Source organism: Vipera ursinii, assembly GCF_947247035.1.
Source record: "Vipera ursinii genome assembly, chromosome: 1".
Lineage (NCBI taxonomy): Eukaryota > Metazoa > Chordata > Lepidosauria > Squamata > Viperidae > Vipera > Vipera ursinii.
The window spans coordinates 180962234-180989740 of record NC_139512.1 but is presented as its reverse complement, the minus strand read 5'-3'; the positions used below and the strand labels follow the sequence as shown (position 1 = coordinate 180989740).

The following is a 27507-nucleotide window of genomic DNA, read 5'->3' as shown; positions in this document are numbered from 1 at the left end:
TTTAGACTGTGAAGGTGAAGGTTCCCCCGCACATGCGTGCTAGTCGTTTCCGACTCTAGGGGCCGGTGCTCATCTCCGTTTCAAAGCCGAAGAGCCAGCGCTTGTCCGAGGACGTCTCCGTGGTCATGTGGCTGGCATAACTGGATGCCAAAGGCGCACGGAACGCTGTTACCTTCCTACCATAGTGGTCCTTATTTTTCTACTTGCATTTTTACGTGCTTTCGAACTGCTAGGTTGGCAGAAGCTGGGACAAGTAACAGGCGCTCACTCATACCCAATTCCTGTAACAGTTCTTTGTAGGATTTAGCCTCCAGCCCTCTAATAATTTTTGTTGCTCTTCTCAGCACTCTTTCCAGTCTGAACATCTTTTTTATATTGTGGTGACCAGAACTGGATGCAAGTGTGGACTTAAAGCGGTACTATCCCTCTTGATTCTATCCCACTATTAATGTAGCCTAAGATTGCATTGGCTTTTTTGGCTGCTGCTGTACACTGTTAGTTTATATTTAAGTGATTGTCCATTAGGACTCCAAGATCCCTCTTGGCATTAAGCCAAGTTTCACCTAGTCTATATCTATACAGTTGGGGTTTTTTGCCTAAGTGTAGAACCTTACTTTTATATATGTTGAATTTCACTTTGTTACGTACGGCCCAGTGTTCAAGTCTGCCAAGTTCTTTTTGGATCTTGAGTTTGTCTTCTGGGGTGTTAACTTTTCCTCTCAGCTTAGTTTCATTTGCAAATTTGATGAGTTCTCCTTCAATTCCCTTGTCTAGATCATTTCTGAAAATATTGAAGAGTACTGGGTCTAAAACAGAAGCTAATATTAATCTAAATTTTATAGAATAGTCTATGATGGAAATAAATTTCTACTGCAGTGAAATGTTCTACCTGAAAATTAATCAGAAACATTCATCTTCTTTACTGTAAATACATATAGTACATTAAAGAATTACACATATTCCTTTGAAGAAAGCTTTGTAGAATAAGAGTCAGAATCTCAAGAAGAATCTGAATTCTTTTCATTCCATTATCTCTAGTACCAATATGTTTTAATTGCATCCGTACTACTTCATAGCAGTTGGGAAAGCCTGGGATAGTATATTTTAATCTGGAGGTTGACTTATTAATGAGCTGCACACTTCATTGATTTTTAATTAATTTGTAAAGAGATACAGAGGATAACCAGTACATCCTACAGACATCTCACACTTAACTGTAATCCCCATCGCTATTGATCGACTACCGAAGAAGCAGAAGTCATACATTTAAAATACACTTCTTGGAGAAAGTGCATATGCTATACAATGTAGTCCCCAGTTGTAATTGTATTGGCAAAAGGTCAATGATAAAGCACAGAGAGGAGAAGGAAAGGCAGAGAAGAGCTGTTAATATTCTGCTGGCTAGTAAGAAGAGCCATTCACATGCAGTTAATGTTTTGGGAAAGCCTTATTGTCTTAATCAGTAAAGCAGTTCTCCTCCTCCTCCTCTTGGATCATTTATTAAAACAAAACACAAACACACACACACACACACAAACACACACACAAAGAGAGAGAGAGAGAGAGAGAGAGAGAGAGAGAGAGAGAGAGAGAGAGAGAGAGAGAGAGAGAGAGAGAGAGAGTTTTGGTACTGCTGCTATATTTCATTCTTCATATATTTATTTATTAGATTTATAAGGCCACCCAATTCAAATAATGTGACTGGGTGACACACAACAATAAGAAATACCTGTCCCCCCCAAATCCCATCACACCATGTAACATTAAAACATTGAAAATATATAATTTATATTTATACTAAATATAAAATGGCGGTCAAGTATCATATGACAAAACAATCAAAATGGAATTCCACTGGTCCCTAATGCTTAGGGGAAAGCCAGGTCTTAATTGCTTTCCTAAAGGCAAACAGAATTTACAATGTTCAATGAGATCTAGACACTTGAAAAAATCTTGAGTATGAGCAAATTTTAAATACAGTATGCATATGATTGGGTAAAGGAGCATGGTGACTTACAAGGCTAGAATGCTGGGCTGATGATCGGCAGGCTCGTATTCGAGGCCAATTGCTGCTGGTGGTGGGATGAGCTCCCATTACATGCTCCAGTTCCTGTCGACCCAGCAATTCAAAAGTTGGTGACTGCAAGTACATTAATGGGTACCACTTCTGTGGGCAAAATCACAGGAACATGAAAGGAGCACCCAACTGGGCATCCCTCCGGCAGGGGTAATATCACTGGCAAATTCTTTCACCATGGATACACTTCAGTGCTTCAAAATGGGGAAAAAATGGATAAAAATCAATCTTAGCTGGGCTCATCTCTATAGTGTTGGGGAAAAGATCCTGTAAGGCTGGAATAACAATGGAAAAGTAAGGAAGGAAAATCAAAGGCAGAGGAACAAAAAGAAGAAAATATGGAGGCCAACGTGACCTTCTTAAACCCCAAAATAGCTATATGAGTAAAAACAAGGGTGTTATAGTAATGTATACAATTGTCAGAGAGAAGAAAGGCAGGACTATAAAGAATTCCATAAAAAATAGGAGGCTTGCCATTTTTGTGAAGGCAGGCTGGTCTGCACTTATTCATTGTTTTGATAACGCCTATTCATTTCATCCATAGGAGAAATACTCTCACCCCAGCTTGCATAGAACAGTGTATTTGATCAGGCATATCCACCAAAGTATGTCCAGACTGTTCAGTATTCTTCTTAGCAATACAAGTCTTTTATTTGTCCATTTTTGTCAGGCTAATTAAAGTCTCCCATCATTATAATTTCATACCTGTTTGAAAGAACTGCAGTTTGTCTCTGGAAGGAATCGTTCAAATATTTCCCTTGGTTGGAAGAGCAATGGTTTGCACCAACAGCAGTGATTACTTTCATTTGTTTCACTACTTATTTTAATCCAGATGCCTTCTTTAGCACTGCCAAGTTCATGCATTTGGATTTCTGAGGACTGAATATATTTAATGTATGGTGCACTTCCTTCGATTTTATGGCTTTTCTTCTTTCCAAACAAATTGTATCCTTTTATTATATATATTTATACATCTCATATAATATGAAAGCAGCAGCAATAGTATGATAAGACATAGTACTATTATTGCAATTGAACATTAGACTTTGAAGGGAAAGTATCAGTTTGCTGATTATCTTAACTAAATTAAAATTAAAAAAATGAGGATAATCCCATTTTTGAATCTATATAAGTTATAAATTGCCCTGCAAACCGCCCTGAGTCCTTCGGGAATAGGGCAGTATAAAAATTTAATGAAAGAAAGAAAGAAAGAAAGAAAGAAAGAAAGAAAGAAAGAAAGAAAGAAAGAAAGAAAGAAAGAAAGAAAGAAAGAAAGAAAGAATAGAGGAAATCTTCTTGAGTGAATTTAGGGGCTGTCACTGAAATGCAAAGAGAACAGTTGCTCCCTCAGCTTTTCTCTTAAGTTTGAGTTACAAGGTCTGTGTTGCAAAATCTGGATGAGTACTACATGGCGGCAGAGAAAAATCCATCTTATTGTCTCTACAAGTATCAGCTAATTGTCTAGATTTCTGCAGTTCAGACCTGTTGATTTTCTGTACGCTACAAATGAAATTTAAATGTCTTTTCACATTTTTGTGTTGCATCCACACAATTAATAGCATATAAGCTGACTCAGCTCAGTCACTTACTCTGCAACTTTTCCCAGCCTTCCACCATCTTGAAGCAATCATTCTTTAATTCCTTCTTTTCTCCATTCCCTCTTCTCTCAATTATTAGAAGTATCTTAATGTTTCCTACCTACTTGCTAGGTCAACACAAGAAAATATTTGTCTTTTTTACTTTTGTGCTCCCAGTAAAAATGCATAGGACTGTATTATAGTTTACTAATACTGATTTGTGGGTCTGTTGTTCTGAAATTATTTTTATAAATTGTTTGTTTAAATCCTGCAGCACATTGCAGCTAAATTACCTTGGGGTAAACTTGGTTGCAAACTGGCCTGAAAATCCATTAATTTCCCCTGTGAATCTATGTTTTGCAATTTCAACTTAGGCATTTTTCCCCCAGGGGAATGGGATACTCATCAGTGTAAATTTTGCTGCTCATGAGTTGGCTCTTTTCCTGTAATCATTGCTTACCTCTAGGTAATCATATGGATTCCTTAAAAAGAATTGGATTACTACATGGTTACTTGGGTTAATTAACTAGGTTCATAAACCTACACTGTGTAGCCACCGGGACTGGGATTTTGCCTCTCATTAAATAAAAGAGGAAATAGAACCTCCATCCAATGCTTCTTTTAACAAAAGAAATAGAGAATTCAGTATTCTGTTTTAGGGAAAAGTCTCTTCATCACCTCCTCCAAGTTATTGTCATTCCAACCTTTATTTTAGAAAGAATGTTTATTAATTATGTGTATTATTTAAAGGGGGGAGGGAAAAGTCTCCCACAGTTTCTCAGTTGTGCGTTGTCCTATCCTGGTTGCAAAAAGCCAAATTACTCTTCCAATTTAACCCTCCCGAAGAAGGAAAATGATGGTGATTCATGGGGATTAATTAAAGACAGTAGATGGAAGAAAATAGTCTTTTTCTTTCTTGCCTGTTTCTTCGTTCCCTAGCTATTGCTACATTTCATTTTTCTCCCGGATCCTGGCAATCCATATGTGGATGTTATAAGAAAGGAGCATGAAGTAACTTTGTGCTCCTTTGCCAGATCAGCTATAGACTGGGATTTCAACAGGAGGTTTTTGGTTCTGTTGCTTATGTGCATGTAGACAAATTAAAATAAAAGAGAAGTTGTGGATTTGTCCTCTTATAGAAGGGTAATTTGGGACAGCCATATTTTGGCAGTCTTTGCTATTTAATACATTATTTTTTCATGCAAAGATTCCAATGATAGTACCCCAATACGACTTTTATTACAACTGATGTGTGCTTGAATTTTTAATGTCTTTAGGCTCTGTTTCAAGGAGTGATTCAATATTAGAGTATTTCAGCAGCAATTGTCCTTGCAATGATATGCTCAGCAATGAAAACTTGATAATGATGAGCACTATTATAGTTTGAGCTCATTCTTGTATGTCAGCTACAAGGCAAATGGTGAAAAATCGATATATGCTTTTAATTTACATTTTGACCAAAATGACTCATGATAAATGATAGCATTTAATAGATCAGTAACTGCTGCTACAAGGGAGGAAAGGAAGATAAAGAGATACCAAGAAAGGAACTATCTACACTAGGTACTACTGTCAACCTATCTGTGTTGGCAGATAACTCTGGCCCTACTTTATACTGTAACTAACCATAGTTGAAGATGAATTGGAAGAGTCTACGGGGCATGCAGTAGTTTGCTTTCTCTTGATGTGAAATAAAATTCTATCTTGCAAGTAATTTATTCCTCATGACATATTAGTAGTTTTATTGGCCTAACACATCTTTTAGGAATTTTGTACTCCCCTACCTATGAAACCCCTTCATGGATTACTGCCTTGTCGTGGCGAAGGGGCTTGCGTAATTCAATGAAGCTATGAGCTATGCCGTGCAGGGCAACCCAAGACAGACAGGTTATAGCAGAGAGTTCTGACAAAATGTAATCCACTGGAGAAGGAAATGGCAACCCACTCCAGTATCTTTGCCATGAAAACCCCATGGACAGTACCAAAAGGAAAAAAGATATGACGCTGAAAGATGAGCCCCTCAGGTCGGAAGGCATCCAATATGCTACTGGGGAAGAGCAGAGGGCTAGTACTAGTAGCGCCAGAAGGAATGAAGCGACTGGGCCAAAGCTGAAAGGATGCTTAGCTGTGGATATGTCTGGTGGTGAAAGGAAAGTCTGATGCTGTAAAGATTTTTTCTCCATAGGAACCTGGAATGTAAGATCCATGAATCAAGGAAAGCTGGACATGGTCAAACAAGAGATGACAAGACTGAACATCGACATCTTAGGTATCAGCAAACTAAAATGGACAGGAATGGGTGAATTTAATTCAGATGACCATCAGGTATACTACTGCGGGCAAGAATCCCTCAGAGGAAATGGAGTAGCCTTCATAGTGAACAAAAGAGTAGGAAAGAGTGGGATACAATCCTCAAAATGACAGAATGATCTCAGTTAGAATCCAAGACAAACCATTCAATATCACAGTAGTCCAAGTCTATGCCCCAACCACCAGTGCTGAAGAGGATGAAATTGACCGGTTCTATGAAGCCCTACAGCACCTTATAGAACTAACACCCAAAAATGATGTCCTTATCATCATTGTAATGCTAAAGTAGGAAGATTGTAAAGTAGGGGATTGTAATGCTAAAGTAGGAAGCCTAAAGATAACTGGAATAACAGGCAAGTTTGGCCTTGGAGTACAAAATGAAGCAGGGCACAGGCTGATACAATTTTGTCAAGAGAATACGATGGTCATAGCAAACACTCTTTTCCAACAACCCAAGAGAAGGCTTTACACATGGACATCACCAGACGGTCAACACAGAAATCAGATTGACTATATACTCTGCAGCCAGAGATGGAGAAGCTTTATACAGTCAGTAAAAACAAGACCAGGAGCTGACTGTGGCTCAGACGATGAGCTTCTTCTTGCAAAGTTTAGGCTTAAATTAAAGAAAGTAGGGAAAAGCACTAGGCCAGTCAGGTATGAATTAAATCATATCCCTGTTGAATATATAGTAGAGGTGACAAATAGATTTAAGGAATTAGATCTGATAGACAGAGTGCCTGAAGAACTATGGACAGAGGTTCGCAACATTGTACAAGAGGTAGCAACCAAAACCATCCCAAAGAAAAAGAAATGCAAGAAAGCAAAATGGCTGTCTGAGGAAGCTTTGCAAATAGCTGAGGAAAGGAGGGAAGTAAAAGGCAAGGGAGAAAAAGAAAGATACGCCCAATTGAATGCAGAATTCCAGAGAATAGCTAGAAGAGATAAGAATGCCTTCTTAAATGAACAGTGCAAAGAAATAGAAGAAAACAATAGAATAGGGAGGACCAGAGATGTTTTCAAGAAAATTGGAGAGATGAAGGGAACGTTTCACGCAAAAATGGGCATGATAAAGGACCAAAATGGCAGGGACCTAACAGAGGCAGAAGAGATTAAGAGGTGGAAAAATTACACAGACAAACTATACAAGAATGAGCTTAACGTCCCTGATAATCACAATGAGGTGGTCACTGACCTCGAGCCAAACATCCTAGAATGTGAAGTGAAGTGGGCCTTAGAAAAGCTGAGCAACAACAAAGCTACTGCAGGTGACAGTATTCCAGCTGAGCCATTCAAAATCTTAAAAGACGATGCAGTAAAAGTGCTACACTCAATTTGCCAGGAAATTTGGAAAACTCAACAGTGGCCACAGGATTGGAAAAGATCAGTTTACATTCCAATTCCAAAGAAAGGCAGTGCCAAAGAATGTTCAAACTATCGTACCATTGCACTCATTTCTCATGCTAGTAAAGTTATGCTTAAAATTCTACAGGCTAGACTACAGCAGTATGTGGATCGAGAACTACCAGAAGTACAGGCAGGATTTCAAAGAGGCAGAGGAACTAGAGATCAAATTGCCAACATATGCTGGATCATGGAGAAAGCTGGAGAGTTCCAGAAAAACATCTACTTCTGCTTCATTGACTATGCCAAAGCCTTTGATTGTGTGGATCATAACGAACTGTGGCAAGTCCTCAAAGAGATGGGCGTACCAGACCATCTTATTTGTCTCTTGAGAAACCTATATGCGGGCCAAGAAGCAACAGTGAGAACTGGACACAGAACCACTGATTGGTTCAAAATTGGGAAAGGAATCCGGCAAGGCTGTATACTGTCGCCTTGCCTATTTAACTTATATGCAGAGCACATCATGAGAAAGGCAGGGATAGCTGAATCAAAAGTTGGAATTAAGATTGCCGGAAGAAATATCAACAACCTAAGATATGCAGATGATACAACTCTAATGGCAGAAAGTGAAGAGGAACTAAAGAGCCTCTTCTTGCGAGTGAAGAAGGAGAGTGCAAAAATTGGGTTGAAACTAAACATTAAGAAAACCAAGATCATGGCATGTGGCCCTTTCAATTCCTGGCAAATAGATGGGGAAGAAATTGAGGTAGTGACAGATTTTATTTTCCTAGGCTCCAAGATCACTGCAGATGGGGACTGTAGCCAAGAAATTAAAAGACGCTTGCTCCTTGGGAGGAAAGCCATGGCAAATCTAGACAGCACAGTAAAAAGCAGAGACATCACCCTGTCAACAAAAGTGCGTATAGTCAAGGCTATGGTCTTCCCAGTTGCAATGTATGGCAGTGAAAGCTGGACCATAAGAAAGGCTGAGCGCCAAAGAATTGAAGCCTTTGAACTATGGTGCTGGAGAAGACTCCTGCGAGTCCCTTGGAGTGCAAGGCATATCAAACCGGTCAGTCCTAGAGGAGATCAACCCTGACTGCTCTTTATTTATTTATTTTTATTTATTTTATTCAATTTCTATACCACCCTTCTCCCGAAGGACTCAGGGCGGTTAACAGGGCATATATAAATAACAATACAAAAATTAAAAAGAAATTAAACAAATGCCCGATTAAAATACAATAATAAAAACAGTAAAAAACCCATTAAAAAACCCTAATGTTCCACATCAGGCCAGACCAGCTAGTTCAAATAAGTGGGTCTTCAGCCCGCGCCGGAAGGAGCGAAGGTCCGATGCCATCCGGAGCTCAACCGGCAGTTGGTTCCATAACACCAGAGCGCCCACAGAGAAGGCCCTCCCCCTGGGGGCCACTAGTTGACATTCCCTGACCGGAGGCACCCTGAGGAGGCCCTCTCTGTGGGCACGCACAGGGCGGAGGGGAGTTGACACCGGCAGCAGGTGGTCCTCGAGGTATCCCGGACCCATGCCATGTAAGGACTTAAAGATCATAACCAAAACCTTGAACCTCACCCGGAAGACAACTGGTAACCAATGTAGCTCGCGGAGCAAAGGTGTAACATGGGAGTACCGGGAAACTCCCAAGACAACTCTCGCGGCCGCATTCTGTACCAGTTGGAGCCTCCGAGTGGTCTTCAAGGGAAGCCCCATGTAAAGAGCATTGCAGTAGTCCAGGCGAGAGGTCACGAGCGCATGAGTGACCGTACACAGGGCATCCCGGTCCAGATAGGGCCGCAACTGGCGCACCAGGTGAACCTGGGCGAAAGCCCCCCTAGTCACGGACACTATATGATCTTCCAGAGTAAGTCGTGAATCTAGGAGGACTCCCAAGTTGCGAGCCCTATCCACGGGGGGTAAGGACTCACCCCCCATAAGAAGAGATGGAATATTTTGAATGTCCCAGGATGCCGGAATGCACAGCCACTCAGTCTTGTCAGGGTTGAGTTGAAGTCTGTTCCTCCCCATCCAGGCCCGAACTGCCTCCAGGCAACGGGACATCACATCGTGGGCATCACTGGGGTGGTTTGGGGTCGAAATAAAAAAAAAAAGTTGGGTATCATCGGCATATTGATGATACCCAAGTCCAAAACCACGAATGATCTCACCCAGCGGTTTCATGTAGATGTTGAACAGGAGAGGCGAGAGGACCGACCCCTGAGGAACTCCACAAGTGATAGTCCTAGGGGTCGACCTCTGTCCTCCTGCCAACACTAGGACCAGGGGAAGCTGATGCTTCATCCAGGACCAGGGGAAGCTGATGCGCCACCACACTCTCAACAACCTTCGCAAGAAAGCGAAGGTTGGAGACCAGACAAAAGTTGTTCAAAACAGCTGGGTCCAGAACAGGCTTCTTGAGGAGAGGTCTCACCACCGCCTCCTTCAAGACGGCGGGGAAATTACCCTCACTCAAGGAAGCAGATATAACTGCCTGGAACCAGCCTCGTGTCCTCTCCCGGGCTGCATAAACCAGCCAAGAAGGGCACGGGTCCAATAAACATGTGGTGTAGCTCAGCCTCCCCATAATCCTGTCCACTTCCTCAGGGGTTACAGAGTCAAACTCCTCCCAGATAACATTGACAAGACTGCCCGTGTCCTGCTCGTCTGACTCTGCCCAGTTGGAGTCCAGACCGGTCCGAATCCGAGTGATTTTATCCAGCAGATGTTGTCCAAACTCCTCGGCACGACCCTGCAAGGGTTCCTCCCTCACCTCCTGATTAAGGAGGGAGCGGGTCACCCTAAACATGGCGGCCGGGCGATTATCTGCGGACGCGATGAGGGCAGAGAAGTAATTACACCTCGCCGTCCTCATCGCTGCGAGATAAGACCTAATAAAGGTTCTTAGTCACAACCGGTCGGATTCGGATCGGCTGGACCTCCAACAGCTCTCTAGGCCCCGTTTCCGACGCTTCATCTCCTGGAGCTCCGAGGAGAACCATGGAGCTCGTTGGGATCTGCACCGGGTCTTTAGAAGGTCAGATCCTGAAGTTAAAACTCAAATTCTTGGGCCACCTAATGAGAAGGAAGGACTCACTGGAGAAGAGCCTAATGCTGGAAAAGATTGAGGGCAATAGAAGAATGGGACGACAGAGAATGAGGTGGCTGGATGGAGTCACTGAAGCAGTAGGCATGAGCTTAAATGGACTCCAGAAGATGGTAGAGGACAGAAAGGCCTGGAGGAACATTGTCCATAGGGTCACGATGGGTCAGACACAACTTCACAACTAACAACAACAACCTGTGAAAAGGTATATACTTGCCTTGTGAAAAGAGATATTCTGTAAGTTGGTAAACTACTATGTTCAAATATAACCTCCATCAGGTCCAGTATTTTTCATAGCAGTAAGTTAAGTTTGTGCTTTGATCATCTGTTGAAATCAATTGTTATCTAGCTTGTAATTGTTATTAGATCTAAAAATAAATTAATAGGCCAGGTTTTCCACTCTTGAATTCTGCTTGGCAAATATTATCTTCAGAAAATATTGACAGTGAAAAGGTGGCAGTGTTACTATTGCTGAGGTTCTCTTTAGTTTCCAAATTTATGGATGAACCCTTATGCACACATGTTTAAACTAGGATTCACCATGACTGCTCCCTCATGTCATTGCATTTCAGGATAGATGAAGATTGAATTGGTCCTCATTTCCATTGGTATTATTTTTTGTTATTGTGTGATTGTTTCCTTGGAATTCTTAAGTGTTTGTGGCATATATGTATGAAAAATTATTCATAAAACTCATAGATTGCTTAACTGGTTAAGCTGTCTGTAAAGAGAGATGTAATGCCATATTTATCATGCTTGAAATGCCAAATTAAACACCCAAGGCAAGAGATACCTAAATAGAACATCTTCGGTGAGCAACAGTAGATAGCCTAACCTTTCCTTTCTGGTTTCTTTTTATTTTGATCAATTTTCTTTGAGTTTTATTATAACAGTACTTTTGTTTATATATTGTGTGTGCTCAGACACTATCAAGCTTCCTTAATAGGATGCTGAAAAAAATCAATATGTAGTTTACTGTGACGGTTTTTAAGAGGAGATGCAATAGTAAAGTGTTTACTATTTGGCATTATCTTGGAAAGGAGGCTAAACTAAATATCTTTAAAGTAAAGAGCTGGACTGTTACATGATAACAGTTTCCCATGAGCTAAAGGGAGCTTCTTGCCTCAAACAGTGAGTTGGGAGGAATGGTAGACTGCGGAATACTGTTTATCTGACACTGACCCTAAGAGCTCATGTGCTCCTTTGTTTTCACCATCCACACATCCACCTATCTTTTCTGTTTGTTGATATATACACCCCTTTCTCATTCCTACCCACCTGGATTTGGCTGTAGGCTCATCAGAACAGAGAATGAATGGAGAAGCTAACAGGGTTAAAGAATAATGCTGAGTTAGAAGCTTGCATATTAAACAAAAAGGAAGGTAGAAAAGCCCTGTTAAATATTGGCATTCTATTTTGCATGCTCCTGCAATGTCCTTTACTCCAAGATTCTCATTTCTAATTCAGCACTCGTTAATTTCCACTGGACTACTTCTGGGTGGATTGTGGCCTAATTAGACTGTAGAGTCTTGACTTATTTGTGGTTCTATCATGTTAACCTTTGGCCCCAGGGACTATCTAAACCTATCTACTATTTTATTGCACATGAGGTGCATATGGATCCCCATCATTTCACCCTTTGTGTATGTGTGTGTTTTACAGATTTAGTTTTGATATCAGAAAGGCTAATCCTTCCATTTTCTATATGTATCTCTGCCATTGAATAGTCAGCAGCATTGATTTGCAACTGGCAAGAGAGAATGCTTGTTTTGTCCCATTAAAGCTATGTGAAAAAGAGCCTTGGTGGAGCAGTGGGCTAATGCCTCCTTAAGTAACACCAGCTGCCTGCAATTAGTGCAGGTTTGCATCCCACCAGGCTCAAGGTTGACTCAGCCTTCCATGCTTCCGAGGTAGGTAAAATGAGGACCCAGATTGTTGGGGGCAATTAAGCTGACTTTGTAATAATGCCGCTTGGGGGGTGTATGAAAGCCCTAATAAGCAGGCATATACATAGAATGAAGGCTACTGCTAAGCTTGTAAGCCGCCCTGAGTCTTCGGAGAAGGGCGGGATATAAATGGAATTAAAAAAAATAATAATAATATTGTGTATTTTTGTCCAAAGTATTTTTAAATCCTCTTCATGTTAAATACTGTAAAATCTATTGTAATAAAAGAAAATATGAGAAAGCTCTGATGATTATTTTTTATTTATTTCAAGAACTTTCATGTAAATTTCTTCTTCAGAACTCCTAGTAAAAAGTCTTTATAACAGTCATTGCACTGTTTTCCTGCAACAAAGCTATATTTATCTATAATTATACTTCTAAAAATGTTATTTTTCTGTTAGAAGCAATCTGTGCAATTTATCTTGGTAATTTTTATTTTCAAATAGCTTAGTATAACAGAAATGCTTTAGTATCTATTGAGACATAGTATGAAATAATGTGCTGAAGGTCACAAGGGAAGCAAATGTAGAGTTTTTAAGTATTTGCATATATAGAGCCCTATTAAACTACAACTTAGCTAAAAACTAAAATGAAAAAAGACATATTTGGAGACCTTTTACATTAATTATTTGAAGATTCCATTTCTTACAAAAGAATGTATTACCTACATTTATATAAGTCTAAATACTATTGTTATTTATTCCTTTCCACCTATGACATCTTCCAATGGGGGAAGATTGGACTAAGACTTTTTAACAGATTCAAAGTTCCTATAGTCACCCTGACTGACAGAGAATATGGGCCTAAGCTATCCCATTTATCACTGCACTGCCTGAGATCTTGAAACTCACATTGCTGCACTGCTGTGGTTACTATTCTGAAACTCTTAAGACTAAGCCATGATATACTTTGTTTAGGATAGCATTTGTTGTTGTTGTTGTTGTTTTTAGTAAATTTTCTTATTGAATTTTATAGGATTAGGAAGAGGATATAACCAGGATAAGGATCAGGATTTGGAATGGGGTTAGGATTGGGATTGGGATGGGAACAGGGTTGGGAACAACATTGGGGTTGCCCCCCCAATAACATTTTCAAGCTTTAGCGAACAGACTATTGTCCAGGTATATATATTCAATTAACACTAATTAATATAACAGTGAGGGACACGGTGGCTCAGTGGATTACGACGCTGAGCTTGTTGATCAGATGGTCGGAACTGCCAACCTAGCAGTTTGAAAGCACGTAAAAATGCAAGTAGAAAAATAGGGACCACTACAGTGGGAAGGTAACAGTGTTCCGTGCGTCTTTGGCGTCTAGTCATGCCGGCCACATGACCACAGAATGTCCTTGGACAAGCGCTGACTCTTCGGCTTTGAAACGGAGATGAGCACCAGCTCCTAGAGTTGGAAATGATTAGCACACATGTGCGGGGGAAACTTTACCTTTACCTTTACCTTAATATAACAGTAAATAGTTATAATATATATGCTAAACAATAATCATAAATGTTATTAATTAGTCAATACATATCATTCTCCTTACTAATATATATTCAAAATAACATATCACATTCACTTCTCGCTAGTTCATTTTCCTAACCATTGGTAAAATTTATCCCATGTATTAAAATAAATTGAATCCTCTTTCTCTTTAATCTCTAAGGCTAATCTGTCCATTTCTGCACACTCTAAAATTTTCTTGATTAAAATCTCCTCAGTTGGTAGGTTTTCATTTTTCCAGTATTGGGCAAATCTATTCTCGCTGCTGTGAATACATGCAATATTAGACACTCCTTCTCCTTCTCATACTTAGCTCCTAATATTCCTAACAGACACAGTTCTGGTTTAAATTCAACCTGTATTTTAGTCATCTTTTCCAACCATGTATGTATCTTAAGCCAGAACTTTTTCACTTTAGGGCATACCCACCAGATATGGTAGTAGGTACCTGGCCTTTGTTTACATTTCCAGCAATAATTCGAAGTATTTTTAAACATTTTAGCTAATCTTACTGGTGTCATATGCCGTCTATAAAACATTTTATACAAGTTTTCTTTTTATGAAACTGCTTTAGTCAATTTAATATTTCTATCCCATAATTTTTGCCAGTCTTCCAAATCTATAGAATATCCAAAGTTTTTTGTCCATGTTATCATTGTACCTTTTACTTGTTCTTCTTCCATCTTCAAGTTTAGCAGAAATCTGTAAAGTTTCTTAATCAGGTTTTCGTCTGTTTTTAATAATATTTGATCAAATTCTGTCTGTTCTTTATAAAATCCCATTGTCTTTGCATCTTTTCTATGTCTTCTTTGAATTTGCAAATATGGCCACCATGCTAAGTCAATACCTTGTCAATGTAAGTTGTCTGTCTTTCAATTTTCCTTCCTTATCTAGAATATCTTTGTAGGTAACGACTTTGTCATAGTTAATTCAATTTGGGTAAGCTAAAGCTTCCATTGTTGAAAGCCACTCAGGTAGTTTAATATAGATTTTCTGCTTTATTCTTTCCCATTCTAAAAGAAGTGGTTTTGGAAGTAACTGCATATTTTACTTTTCTCTTTACTTTTACTTTTCTGATATGCTTTGTTTAGGGTAGCATTTGTTGTTTGATTCGCTGTGTCCTTTGTTCTGAAAACTTTGCATGTGAGGAATATTAAAAGTATTTTTGGTTACACCCAAAGAGGACATCAGAGCAATTTAACATTGGAACCAATTACCGTTCATTGGATTTGTTTAAGTGGAGAGGCTAGACATCTGTTGGGATTCTTTAATTTGCATTCCTACTTGATGGTCTAAAGAACCCTTTCCAACTCCCCTTGAATTCTGTGATTCAGTAACTGTAAGCTAATCAAGAATGTTTGGATTAGACCAATTCAGTATTAAGGATTTGGGGAGCTATTTTATGCTGAAGACATCAGCATATCTCTGTAGATGTAGATGTAAAAGAAGGGGATCATCACTGAATTGAGAAAGAAAAGGACCCTATAATAAATAAATAAACAGACTATGCTAATGGATTATTAGGTAGCAATTGTTCCTCTGCTACTTGTAAAATTGGAAGAGGGATTTCCTCTTCTATCCTCTAAGTCTGATTAGCTCTAAACCTTTGGACAATCATCCAGAATAAATTGGGGAGGCGGGTGGAAGGGGAGAGGGAAAATCTGTCCAGGGGCCTTTAGTAGCACAGTATTCTGTTTTATTTTACATACTAAAATATCACATAATATCTATGTAAAGCCAGTACCAGAAGGTGTTCTGAAGTTTGGACTGCAGTATCAACAATTCCAGGAAAATTATGGATCTCATAAATAGTGTTTAAAGGTGGTATTAGATATATTGAGAATAAAAAAGCTAAAGCTTGGATATGGAAAATGGCTAATATAACTTCAAGAATTAAACTAGTATTTAATAGGGCTTCATTTTTCCTGAAACACTTTTCCTGAAGGACTGGACTGTAACTCAGGGTCCTTCTGGACTTGTCCTATTTGGATAAACACTGCTGCCAGAGGTTTTTTTTCCTATCAGTTCATCAGCTCTGAACTCAGTTAGGTCAAGTAGATGTGATCTCAATTTTGCATGATCTAATTACATCTGGAATTGACTATTATAATCTGTATATGGGGTTGCCTTTCAAGATGACTCAGAAATTGCTGAAAATGTGGCTCTTTGTATCTGTGTGGGCAGGTGGAGGAAATAATCAGATCACATTAAACTTGTTTTGCATAAAGGTTACTGCTTGTAAATTTGCTTTGAGGTGCATTATTTAATATTAGAAATAAATTAAAACAGTTTTCATCCAGTTCACTTGAAGGATCTCCTACAGCCAAGTGAATTTGCTGTTTCAAGCTCCTGGGCAATAGCACATCACAATAATCAACTAGTGGTCAGACACCAGAAAAGGGTTTTCTTCTTTCATTCTTTCTCATGAAGTCCCCTCCTAAAATATCCTGATCCAATCCATGGCTATGTTTAAGAAAATTTTAAAAGCCTATCTAATCAAACATTATATTTTGTATATTTTATTATTTCTTTAAGAGAACCAGTTGGATGTAGCAGTTAAGACAACAGACTAGAAACTGGGAATTCAGAAGTTCTAGTTCCTCCTTGGGCATAAGGCCAGCTGGGGAACTTTGGACACATCACTTTCTCTCACCAATAAGAAGGAGGCAGTGGCAAGCCACTTCTGAAAAACCTTGCCAAGAAAATGGCAGGGACTTCTCCAGGCTGAGATTGAATGGAGGAAAAGCGATTCATTAGTTAAGAACAGTAAATAAATAAAAACACCTGAAAAGTGGTGGAAATGGATGAAATAAACAAATGGTTGCTTCTAAGATGTAATACATATTACATAGGTAACCATTATATAACAAACCTATTCTTTTTTTATGGTTCTGCTTGTTAGGGAATGATGTACCTGGAAGAGAGGAGACTGGTCCATCGAGATTTGGCAGCACGGAATGTCTTGGTGAAGTCTCCAAATCATGTGAAGATCACAGACTTTGGCCTGGCTAGGCTACTGGAAGGCGATGAAAAGGAATATAGTGCCGATGGTGGAAAGGCAGGTTTCTTTAAACCCATAAAATAGACCAGGGAGTTAACATCCAATATAAAATAGGAAAGTGATCACTTTTAAAAAAAAATAATGAATGCATATTTATTGCTTTCATGAACCAAGTTTCTTTTCCCTACATTTATTTCAAAGAAAAAGATCAGGTCAAAATACAAATAATCCTTGGTATTAATGTTTATCCACTTTCTTTTACCTGTTAATCTATAATTTATAATGTGTACCAACCAGAACTTACCTTAAAAATGTGACTTTTTGTGTTAATTTTGTTTCAGAAGCCTTGGCTGATATATATCTAAGCTCCACTAGCAGTACTTTTTGGAGACATAAAAGATTTGTTCCTTCTCCAGAGATATAATCAGTATACTATCAAAAACTCTTATGTCTGAACTCTTAGACTTGGTGAAACAGTGCATTATAGGGCAAAACCTTTTCAACCAACGTACCTCAAATGAGGTAGCTTAAAGAAAGTCCCTAAATGTTTAACAAATTTTTCAATACATTAGAAGTTCTGTCATTGTTGAAGTCATTGAGATATCAGGTAAGGAAACTGGTATCTCTAAAAGGATGACCAACGGCAATCCTTTTGAAATATGAAACTGAAAATCTTGTTTTTTACTTTGATTTGAAAGATTTAATAGGTAAATATTATGCTTACTAACTGATTTTATTTTTCCCTGTTTCTTTCATTCTAGATGCCAATAAAGTGGATGGCTCTTGAGTGTATACATTATAGGAAATTCACACACCAGACAGATGTTTGGAGCTATGGTAAAATAAAGTCTATATTTAATTATATTATGTAAATAATAACATTTTATTTATTTGCCAAGACCTTTTTGTGATCTATTACTAGGTGATGTTTTTAAATTTTTATTCTGTATAATGTTTGTTTTATATGTTGAAAAAAATGCATTTCCAATTTCAGCTTATTGAAACCACTCTTGGGCAGTGTTTTGCTTTACTGTTTATAGGAGGAGTAACAAAATCTGGGGGCGGAGTCAAAAGAGGAACAGAATATTGCTGGAAGTGATCTTGGAGATCTTCTAGTCCAGCCCCATGCTCAAGAAGGAGAACCTATACCCGGGGTGGCGAACCTATGGCTACAGGTGCCATAGTTGGCATGCAGAGCCCTCTCTATGGTCATGTGCGCCGTCACCCCAGTCCTAGGCCTTCAGCTGGGTTTTATAAAACCATTTCGCTTTAGGCCTTCGCCGCCATGTACAAAAAAAAAAGGTCCAATCGATCAATAAATTTCAACTTCTCCCAGGAAAAAAAATTCTCACAAACTTGGAATTGATTGATTGAACTTTTTAGTCCCACCCAGTCTGCTGTTACCACTGCAGCCATGCCCACCCAATGGGCCACACCCACCCAGCACCCAACGATACATAAGTGGGTTTTGGGTTGCAGTTTGGGCACTCAGTCTCTAAAAGGTTCGCCATCACTGTCTTAGATGAAAGGAACATGATTTAACTTTGATTCAATCTTTATCCCCATCATCCATTTATCCATTACTCACACACCCTGCCTCAGAAAAACCTCTACATATCCATCACTCTAATTATACCACTAAACGCTAGTGGAGAATGGCCCTAATTAATTACCATTTGTCAAGAAAGATCTAATTAGCAGCCTGGCCCCCATTTGTCAATGCTGCCATGATGCTTTCTTCGTTTTCCATCACAATTCAGAGTTCATTACTGTCACCATGATCCCCGACTGGCTAAATGGCGATCATGTGACATGGCTAGTGGAAGAATCTGAATTCAGGTAGATACCATCTTTTCAATGAAGAAAATATTACACTTAATGTGGAAGATTCCTGGCAGGGCCTCTAGAAAAGCATGACTCAATTCACATGTGCCATATTTTCTTATATGCTTACTTCAACATTCTTTTCCTATTTTTAACTGAGTGTTGTCTGTTATTATATTGGTAGGTCTTTTTAAAGAGTAGTTTCTCTCTATTTCCTGTGAATGATCAGAATTTTGGAGGAATTATTTGGTGACTTGTTGCCATTTATCTCAGACTCATTTTCTATCCAAGAAATGCCCAATGAATTTTTAAACTGGTTTTCCCATGCTTGCTTTGCCCTTAAAATCAATTAATCAAACTAAAAAAAGATGTTGAGACTCTAGAAAGAGTACAGAGAACAGCAACAAAGATGATTGGAGGCTAAAACATATAAGGAACGGTTGCTGGAATTGGGTATGTCTATTTAATGAAGAGAAGGACAGGGGGGGACATGATAGCAGTGTTCCAATATCTCAGGGGCTGCCACAAAGAAGAGGGAGTCAAGCTATTCTCCAAAGCACATGAAGGCAAGACAAGAAGCAATGGATGGAAACTAACCAAAGAGAGAAGCAACCTAGAACTAAGGAGAAACTTCCTGACAGTTAGAACAATTAATCAATGGAACAACCTGCCTCCAGAAGCTGTGAAGTTTTTAAGAAGAGACTGGACAGCCATTTGTCTGAAATGGTATAGGGCCGTGGTGAACCTATGGTATGTGTGCCACAAATGGCACACAGAGCCCTCTCTGTGGGCATGTGCGCTGTCGCCCCAGTCCTAGGCCTACAGCTGGGTTTTATAAAACCTTTTCACTTTAGGCCTCTGATGCCATGGACAAAAAAAAAGGTTCAATCAATCAATCAATTTCAACTTCTCCCAGGAAAAAAAAAAAGATCTCGCAAAGTTGGAATTGATTGATTGAATTTTTTAGTCCCACTCAGTCTGCTGTTACCACTGCAGCCACACCCACCCAATGGGCCATGCCCACCCAATTGGCCACACCCACCTGGCACCCAACGATAAATAAGTGAGTTTTGGGTTGCAGTTTGGGCACTCGGTCTCTAAAAGGTTCACCATCACTGACCTATACCATTCCAGACAAGTGACTGTCTAGTGTCTTCTTAAAAATCTCCAGTGATGGAGCGTCCACAACCTGTGAAGGCAAGCTGTTCCACTGGTTAATTCTAGAAATAAACCTAGAGTCTCTACATAGCCACAAATGGATTAAGTGCACCCCTTTTCAATTCTGTTGAGCCTTATCTAATGCCAATATAGTGCTAACCTTTAGTTGAGTAGATTCCTGTGCATCGGCATGATTAATAGTAAATAAGTTTACTTGGAACTTCACATGTGATCGTGGTCTTTTGTGACTGATATTAATCTGCCACTCCTTGTCCTACATTGGTTTCACAATGAATATTTTTCATTCTATTTTTCTTTTTGTTTTTTTTCTTATTTCTTTCTTTTCTTTTTTTTTTGAAGATTGAAATAATTCAATTTATTATTATTATGGTATTTTTGTTTTACTTAAAGACAGAATATAAATGATCACTAACAAAGATACACCACAAAATGCTGATAGGTAGAATCTAGAACACCATAGAATGCCCAGAACAGAGTTCCGGTACCTTTTTTGGATGGAACCTTGTAGGCTAGGCAAGGCGGGTTGTATAACATGTGTGAGTTCCGGCACCTTTTTCTTTTACAAAAAAAGCACTGGGTAGAGATCTGAAAACTTTTATTTTCTACTCCAGTGACCTATGTGTGTTCAAGCGATCTTTTTTTTATTATTATTATTGAAAAGTTTTAAAATACAATTTTCCTTTGAAAAACCCCCCTTCCCCCTCCCTCCTCCCCTCCCTACCTCCCCCCTATCTCCCCCCCTCCCCCTCTCCCTCCTCCCTCCCCTGCCTCCCCCCTCTACTTCCCCTCCTCCCCCCCTCCCCCCCCGACTTCCCAGAGCAAAATACAAGGTATATATCTAAAAAGCAATCATAAACAATCATATACTAACAATTATAAACTCTAAAATCCATCACTCTCTAGCTTATATAGAGTAAACCAATCCTTAACAATACTAAATATGTATAAAGAACTAAAATAAAAGAAAACTAGCATCATTCCCATCTATGTTCTTCCACAATTCACTATTACCTAGACATATTCTCACTTACACATCACAAGCACCTATCCCTATTAACCTCTCTAGCCAAAATAGGCTATAATAGACAGTTCTTACACAAATTAACCCGCATTAACCCACAAAACTTTCTTCCTCTTCCTCTGTAGTAAATTGTCCATTAATTCCAAATTGAAAATTCTGTTACCATACATAGCATCCCAAAACTCTTAAAAACACAACGACCACTTGACTATAAGTATATTGTGGAAGTTCCATAGATTTCTACTAGTCTTATTTTTTAATCTTTTTTGAGCCTTTTAAGGCAGCACGCGTCACCCTCTGTTCTCTAGGATCATCCAAAAGAGTTGCAGCTTGATCTCCTCCTGTACCCTTCTCGTCTATCTGTCCATCTTCATCCTCTTGATGTTCTCCTTCTCCAGATCCCTCTGCAGCTTCCAGAAGTGTTGATGGGGTTGCTTTTAAAACATTGTTGTAAAAATCATGCGCTTGCTTCACAGTACCCAAACAGTACCTTTTGCCATCATACATGAAGCTCAACCCAGCTGGGATCTCCCATCTGAACCTTATATCTCTTTGCTTGAGCTCTTGCACAAGAAATATAAAGTCCTTCCTTCTCTTTAAAATCTTTGGAAGAATTTCTTTTAGAACCAAAACTTCTTGACCAGCAATCACAACTTTAGTATCATAGGCAGCTTGTATAACTTCATCTCTAATTTCCCTTTTTACAAAATAAACCACCACATCTCTAGGCAACTTTCTCTGCTTAGCAATCCACGAATTCACACGAAACACTTTGTCCATGCCTTGTTTTATTTCAGATGCTGGATGGTTCAATACCCCCTCAAAAGCCTCAGAAACCAGCTGCTTTAAATCTTCTTTAATATTCTCTTTTAGGCCTCTAATTCTAACAGCAAACTGCATCTGGTAAAATTGAGCCAGACTCTGTTCGCTATCCATTTTGTCTTTTAAATCTTCAATTTCCAATACTTTTGCTTCTAATATAGCATTCTTTTGAGTCAAGTCTTCCACTTGGTCATCCAGCACCTCCACACATTTAGCTACTTTATGCACTGAGGACAAAATGTCTACCTTCATCTCTCTAAGTTTCTGCTCCATCCTTTCTTCCATTCTCTGCTCCAATTTCTCCAATTTCTCCTCCATCTGTACAAATTTAACACCCATTGACTCCAAAATTAACTGGGTATGTTTTTCAAGATCCTTCGATGTCAATACATCAGGAGAATGCAGCGCCTGCAGTAATGATTGTTGTTGCACCGGAGAATTTCCAGCACTCCGAAAAGTTCTAGGGGGAGGTTTAGCCGCCATCTTTTACTTACAATTGTGACGCACTTTCACTTTAAGTTTTAAGCAAAGTCCATCAAGCTTGAGAGTAAAATAAAATAATCCTCTTCATCTCTTCATCTTTCCCTCTTGTACTGCTCTGCCTGCTCTTTTCCTTTCATAGTCTCTCCTTCAAGCAGAGATGGTCGCAGACGCCTGGCTCTGCTCCATAAAGTCCGGAGCAGAGACGCTAGCCAGCTGGGAGCAGCCCAGGCTACGGGGGAGTTCAATCCTTCAGCCGCCCAAGCTCCAAGCTCAGGCGGCCCCGGAGAACTCGACCCCTACCTGGGGGCTCACCCCCTCCTCTTCTCCCGAGGAGGGGGCTTCAAGTTCGCCCGAACAGCTGATCGGCGCTGTTTCGGGCGAAAAATCACACAGCTGAGCCGCGGGCAGCCCGGGAAGGCTGTCTCCGGCGCCGCGGAGCCACCGGAAGTCCCAATATTTTTCTTACTGAGCTCTGAATGTATAAAAATGTATAACTCTTACATTCAACATTTATATGTTTAAAATATATGAACATTGTGATGATGATGATGATGATGATACCATCTTATAGAAATAGAATAGTTTTATCCCATAATTAATAAATTATCACGTCACAGAATAGGATTATGTTTTGAGCTGGAAAAACTGATTAACATGGGAATTTCACAAGTAACTATGCCTGTACAAAAAAGATCATGTACTTCTATAAACCCATACCTATGGAATTTGGTTAATGTAATTAACCATTCTAATGTAATTAGAATGTCAAGCTAATTTTATTGGTACCTGTTGTTGGCCACTTGCACAATTACTTGACTTATTTTAGCATGCTTTATTTCCCCCTTTTGTTAGACAGAATTGAATTTTAAGAAGCTATATACACACTGATGCAGTAATGAAAAAAACACTTTATAATATATTACCTATAACTAGCTGAAGTCTCATCAGAGACAATTTGTTTTATCCAATGCTTTATCCAACTGTTTTCCAAAGTAGTTAATTTCATATTCTTTGTAGCTAAGAAATCTAAATATTGTGGTTTAAACTGGTCATCTGTAAAATGCATGTTATGCCCTCTTCTATTATTTTCATTTTGCATCCTAGGTATGTTCAGTGGCAATAGTTAATTATACACTGGAAAACTGTTCAACATGAACTTTTAATCTAATCTAAAGTCTGGACTTGTAGCCTCTTCCTATTTAACTTTGCTCATAGGTAAATCCAAGTACATTGGGACTTACTATTAGGATGCCTTTATTAAATTGTGGCCTTATTCCTAACGCCTCTTAAATGAGGAATAACAAATCTGTTTAGTGTTATAACATTAAATGGCTTAATAATACATGGTTGCCACGATCCTACTTTTAATTTATTGACTATCATGTTTATTTCCTATGTGGGTTTTCAGTGTACATAGGTTTTTTTTTAATTGGCTGTAAGCCTTTTTCCTCCTTTATTAAAATACTCTTTATCAAATGTTTCGTTTGTGTGTGTGTGTGCATGTGCACATGCATGTAATTTGTTATGAAGTTCAGAAGAGCAGAACAGTCAATAAAAGGCATGTAGTCACCAGCTGATCCATGGGCATCTTCTGAGGGAAGAGGATCAAGAAAGTTAAAGTGTAATAATGCAAGTAAAATAGTGTTGGGGCTTTGATCATGACTAGCCCTCCATCCCCATGGATATACTTGAACTTTTTCATTACCTATTCTTCTAAATCCAGTTTAAAATTCACTTAAGTTTCAACTTAGTTGTCTTCATTATTTTCAGCTACGTGCTAATATTAAATGTGATTGATACGATCATATTATATGTAGAAGCAGCCTTTCAGTTAACCAAACCTAGTCTTTTGTATCTCAATGCTGGCAGACAGTGGAATTTGGAGAATTGCAATATCACCCTGCTAGTACACTTGAAGAGAACCAATAACACTAGCCTAAACTCTTCTCATTATCCATTCTTCTGTTCACTGTTGTTGACATTAATGAAAGTTGGTATCTTTAAAATGCTGAGCCAGCCATGGCCCATATCTACAGGAGTCATTGTGAAATGCTTAGTGATGCCCTGCTGGCATACCAATGTGTCCCTGATGAGAATGAAAATGTTGTTGGAAAGATTGCATGAAACTACGCGACTGGCCTGTAAGTAAACATGATCAATTTTTAAAGGAAATGGGCAAGGGGAGATTTGCTCTGCAGTTAGACCAGGTTCTATCATCCCAAAAATGCTTGGCAGAAGGAGAGAAAGAGAAAGAGAACAGAGTAAGGCTGTGCAGAGTGATGATACTTGACCGCATCTAAGAAGGAACAGGAAGAGAGGGGATGATCCAAAAATAATGTGGTAGGGCACTGATAGAAGTCAGCATCTGGCTGAGACAGAAATGAAGTGCAAAACTTTTCCATTTCAAAAGAGGAACTCGATTGGCTGTATTGAGATTTGTATCCATGGCTAAAATGGGACTGGAATAGAAATGTAATTTAGTTGCATGCAGTGGGTTATGGTACTGTCTGATTAAAAATCAAAAGGAGGCCTTTATCTGGAAGATAACTTTCCTATATCAAGAAAGCACATTTTCAAATCTAATAATTAAAAGTCAAATGGAACAAACTGGGTCTTTCCCAGGTTAATAATTGGGCTGTTAATATATTTGGAGTAGCTATGTGGTATTTTACCATGGAAAAAGCTCCCCTGTTGCATTCAGTGTGTGTAAATGACATCAACCTCTTAGGTTTAGCTTGCAAATGTATGGGGGTGAAGAAGGAATATGCACATATAACATATTCACTTCTTTATCTCATTTTTGAGAGTGAAAAAGCTCTTAATTTTCTTCAGCTGTAAAAATGGATTCTGAATTTAATTTAATTTAATTAATTCAATTTAAGATAATTTCTATTTCAATTTTATTTCTGCTTCTTATTGCAAATTTCTTTGTTTCTGGTTGTTCTTTCTGTGAGTCTGATAATAGGCAGGCACAGGGACTCAGCAAAGGATTCTTGTTGGCTGAGCAATGTGTAGTCTTGCCCCAAAGACCAAAACATCCAAAGGACTGCCCGTTTATTTCAGGAAGACATAAAGCCCCAGGAAAACCTTTTTACAAAATTAGAAAGGAAAAAAAGTAAATAAAGAGTTGAGCATGGCTAGAGCTGTGACTCCACAAAGGACAGTTACAGCCATTTGTCTCTGAAGCAGTAGGCGTGAGCTTAAATGGACTCCAGAAGATGGTAGAGGACAGGAAGGCCTGGAGGAACATTGTCCATAGGGTTGCGATGAGTCGGACACGACTTCGCAGCTAACAACAACAATATTTTAAATATGTAGAATACATTTTTTCTTAATGCATAAGCATACAAGAGTCCAACCTGGACTGATATGGCAGCAATGAGAAGGTGAATCTTTATATTTTTCCCTGCCATGGACTTCATAAAATTCTTTATCCAGAGGACTTTTGAGGAGGGAAAAATTTGATGGAATGCTGACACCTGCATCCAGAAGAATTTGCAGAGCAGGTTCTCCCTTTATACAGCGGTCTCCACAAAATGGAATCTGAGAGGTACTGCAAGTTGTCTCCAGCAGAGCAGAGGGACCACGCTCCAAACATAACTAATTTCTCACTTATTATTGGAATGGAGGAATCAGTGCCTGTGGCAGCTTCATTGCCTTCTTCCATTGTTAGAAAATACAGGAACCATGAGGCTCATGGGTGGAAGCTAACTGCCAGATTATTTTGAAAGCTTTGAACCCATTTGGTAGTAGTAATTAAGACATCAAGCTAGCAAACCAAGACACATAAGTTCTAGTCCCGCCTTGGGCACAAATCCAGTTGGATGTCCTTGGGCCAGTCACTCCCTCACAGTTCTATGAATCAGGCATGGGCAAACCACATCTGAAACCTTGCCAAGAACACTGCAGGAACTAATCCAGGAATCAAAATTGACTCCAAAGCACAAAAACATACAATTTATTTTTAAATTATTTTTCCAACAGATGTGTGTTGAGATGCACATTTGGGAACTTTTTAAAGAGGGCACTGGAACTCATCCCAGTTCCACTTTCTTCTTAGAAATTAGGAGCCAAGCTTACTAGTGAAGGTCAGATACAGGTAGCCTATAACATTGCCTCCCCCTTCATGGATTACTGCCTTGTTGTGGCGTAATTCAATGAAGCTATGAGCTATGCCGTGCAGGGCCACCCAAGACGGAAAGGTCACAGCAGAGAGTTCTGACAAAACGTGATCCACTGGAGAAGGAAATGACAACCCACTCCAGTATCTTTGCCATGAAAACTCTATGGACAGTACCAAAAGGAAAAACGATATGACACTGGAAGATGAGCCCCTCAGGTCAGAAGGCATCCAATATGCTACTGGGGAAGAGCAGAGGGCTAGTATTAGTAGCACCAGAAAAAATGAAGCAACTGGGCCAAAGCTGAAAGGATGCTTAGCTGTGGAAGTGTCTGGTGGTGAAAGGAAAGTCCGATGCTGTAAAGATTTTTTCTCCATAGGAACCTGGAATGCAAGATCCATGAATCAAGGAAAGCTGGACGTGGTCAAACAAGAAATGACAAGACTAAACATCAACATCTTAGGTATCAGTGAACTAAAATGGACACAAATGGGTGAATTTAATTCAGATGACCATCAGGTATACTACTGTGGGCAAGAATCCCTCAGAAGAAATGGAGTAGCCTTCATAGTCAATAAAAGAGTAGGAAAAGCAATACTGGGATACAATCCTCAAAATGACAGAATGATCTCAGTTCGAATCCAACGCAAACCATTCAATATCACAGTAGTCCAAGTCTATATCCCAACCACCAGTGCTGAAGAGGATGAAATTGACCGATTCTATGAAGCCCTACAGCACCTTATAGAACTAACACCAAAAAATGATGTCCTTATCACCATGCGGAATTGGAATGCTAAATTAGGAAGCTAAAAGATAACTGGAATAACAGGGAAGTTTGGCCTTGGAGTACAAAATGAAGCAGGGCACAGGCTGATAGAATTTTGTCAAGAGAATACGATGGTCATAGCAAACACTCTTTTCCAACAACCCAAGAGATGGCTCTACACATGGACATCACCGGATGGTCAACACAGAAATCAGATTGACTATATGTTCTTCAGCCAAAGATGGAGAAGTAAAAGTTTACAGTTAGTAAAAACAAGACCAAAAGCTGACTGTGGCTCAGACCATGAGCTTCTCATTGCAAAGTTTAGGCTTAAACTGAAGAAAGTAGGGAAAAGCACTAGGCCAGTCAGGTATGAATTAAATCATATCCCTGTTGAATATACAGTAGT

At 39.2% G+C, this 27507-nt stretch overlaps 1 protein-coding gene across 2 annotated transcripts in view; it reads left to right on the top strand.

Moving 5' to 3' along the window:
• Positions 1-27507, top strand: part of ERBB4 (erb-b2 receptor tyrosine kinase 4) — a gene marked incomplete at both ends in the record, with an annotated part of 1101913 nt that overhangs the window by 1032201 nt on the left and 42205 nt on the right. For both annotated transcript variants that reach the window (XM_083354418.1, XM_083354419.1), the window contains 2 exons: positions 16781-16936; positions 17641-17716. In XM_083354418.1, coding sequence (XP_083210544.1) covers positions 16781-16936; positions 17641-17716 — 232 coding nt within the window. The remainder of the gene's footprint in view (positions 1-16780; positions 16937-17640; positions 17717-27507) is intronic.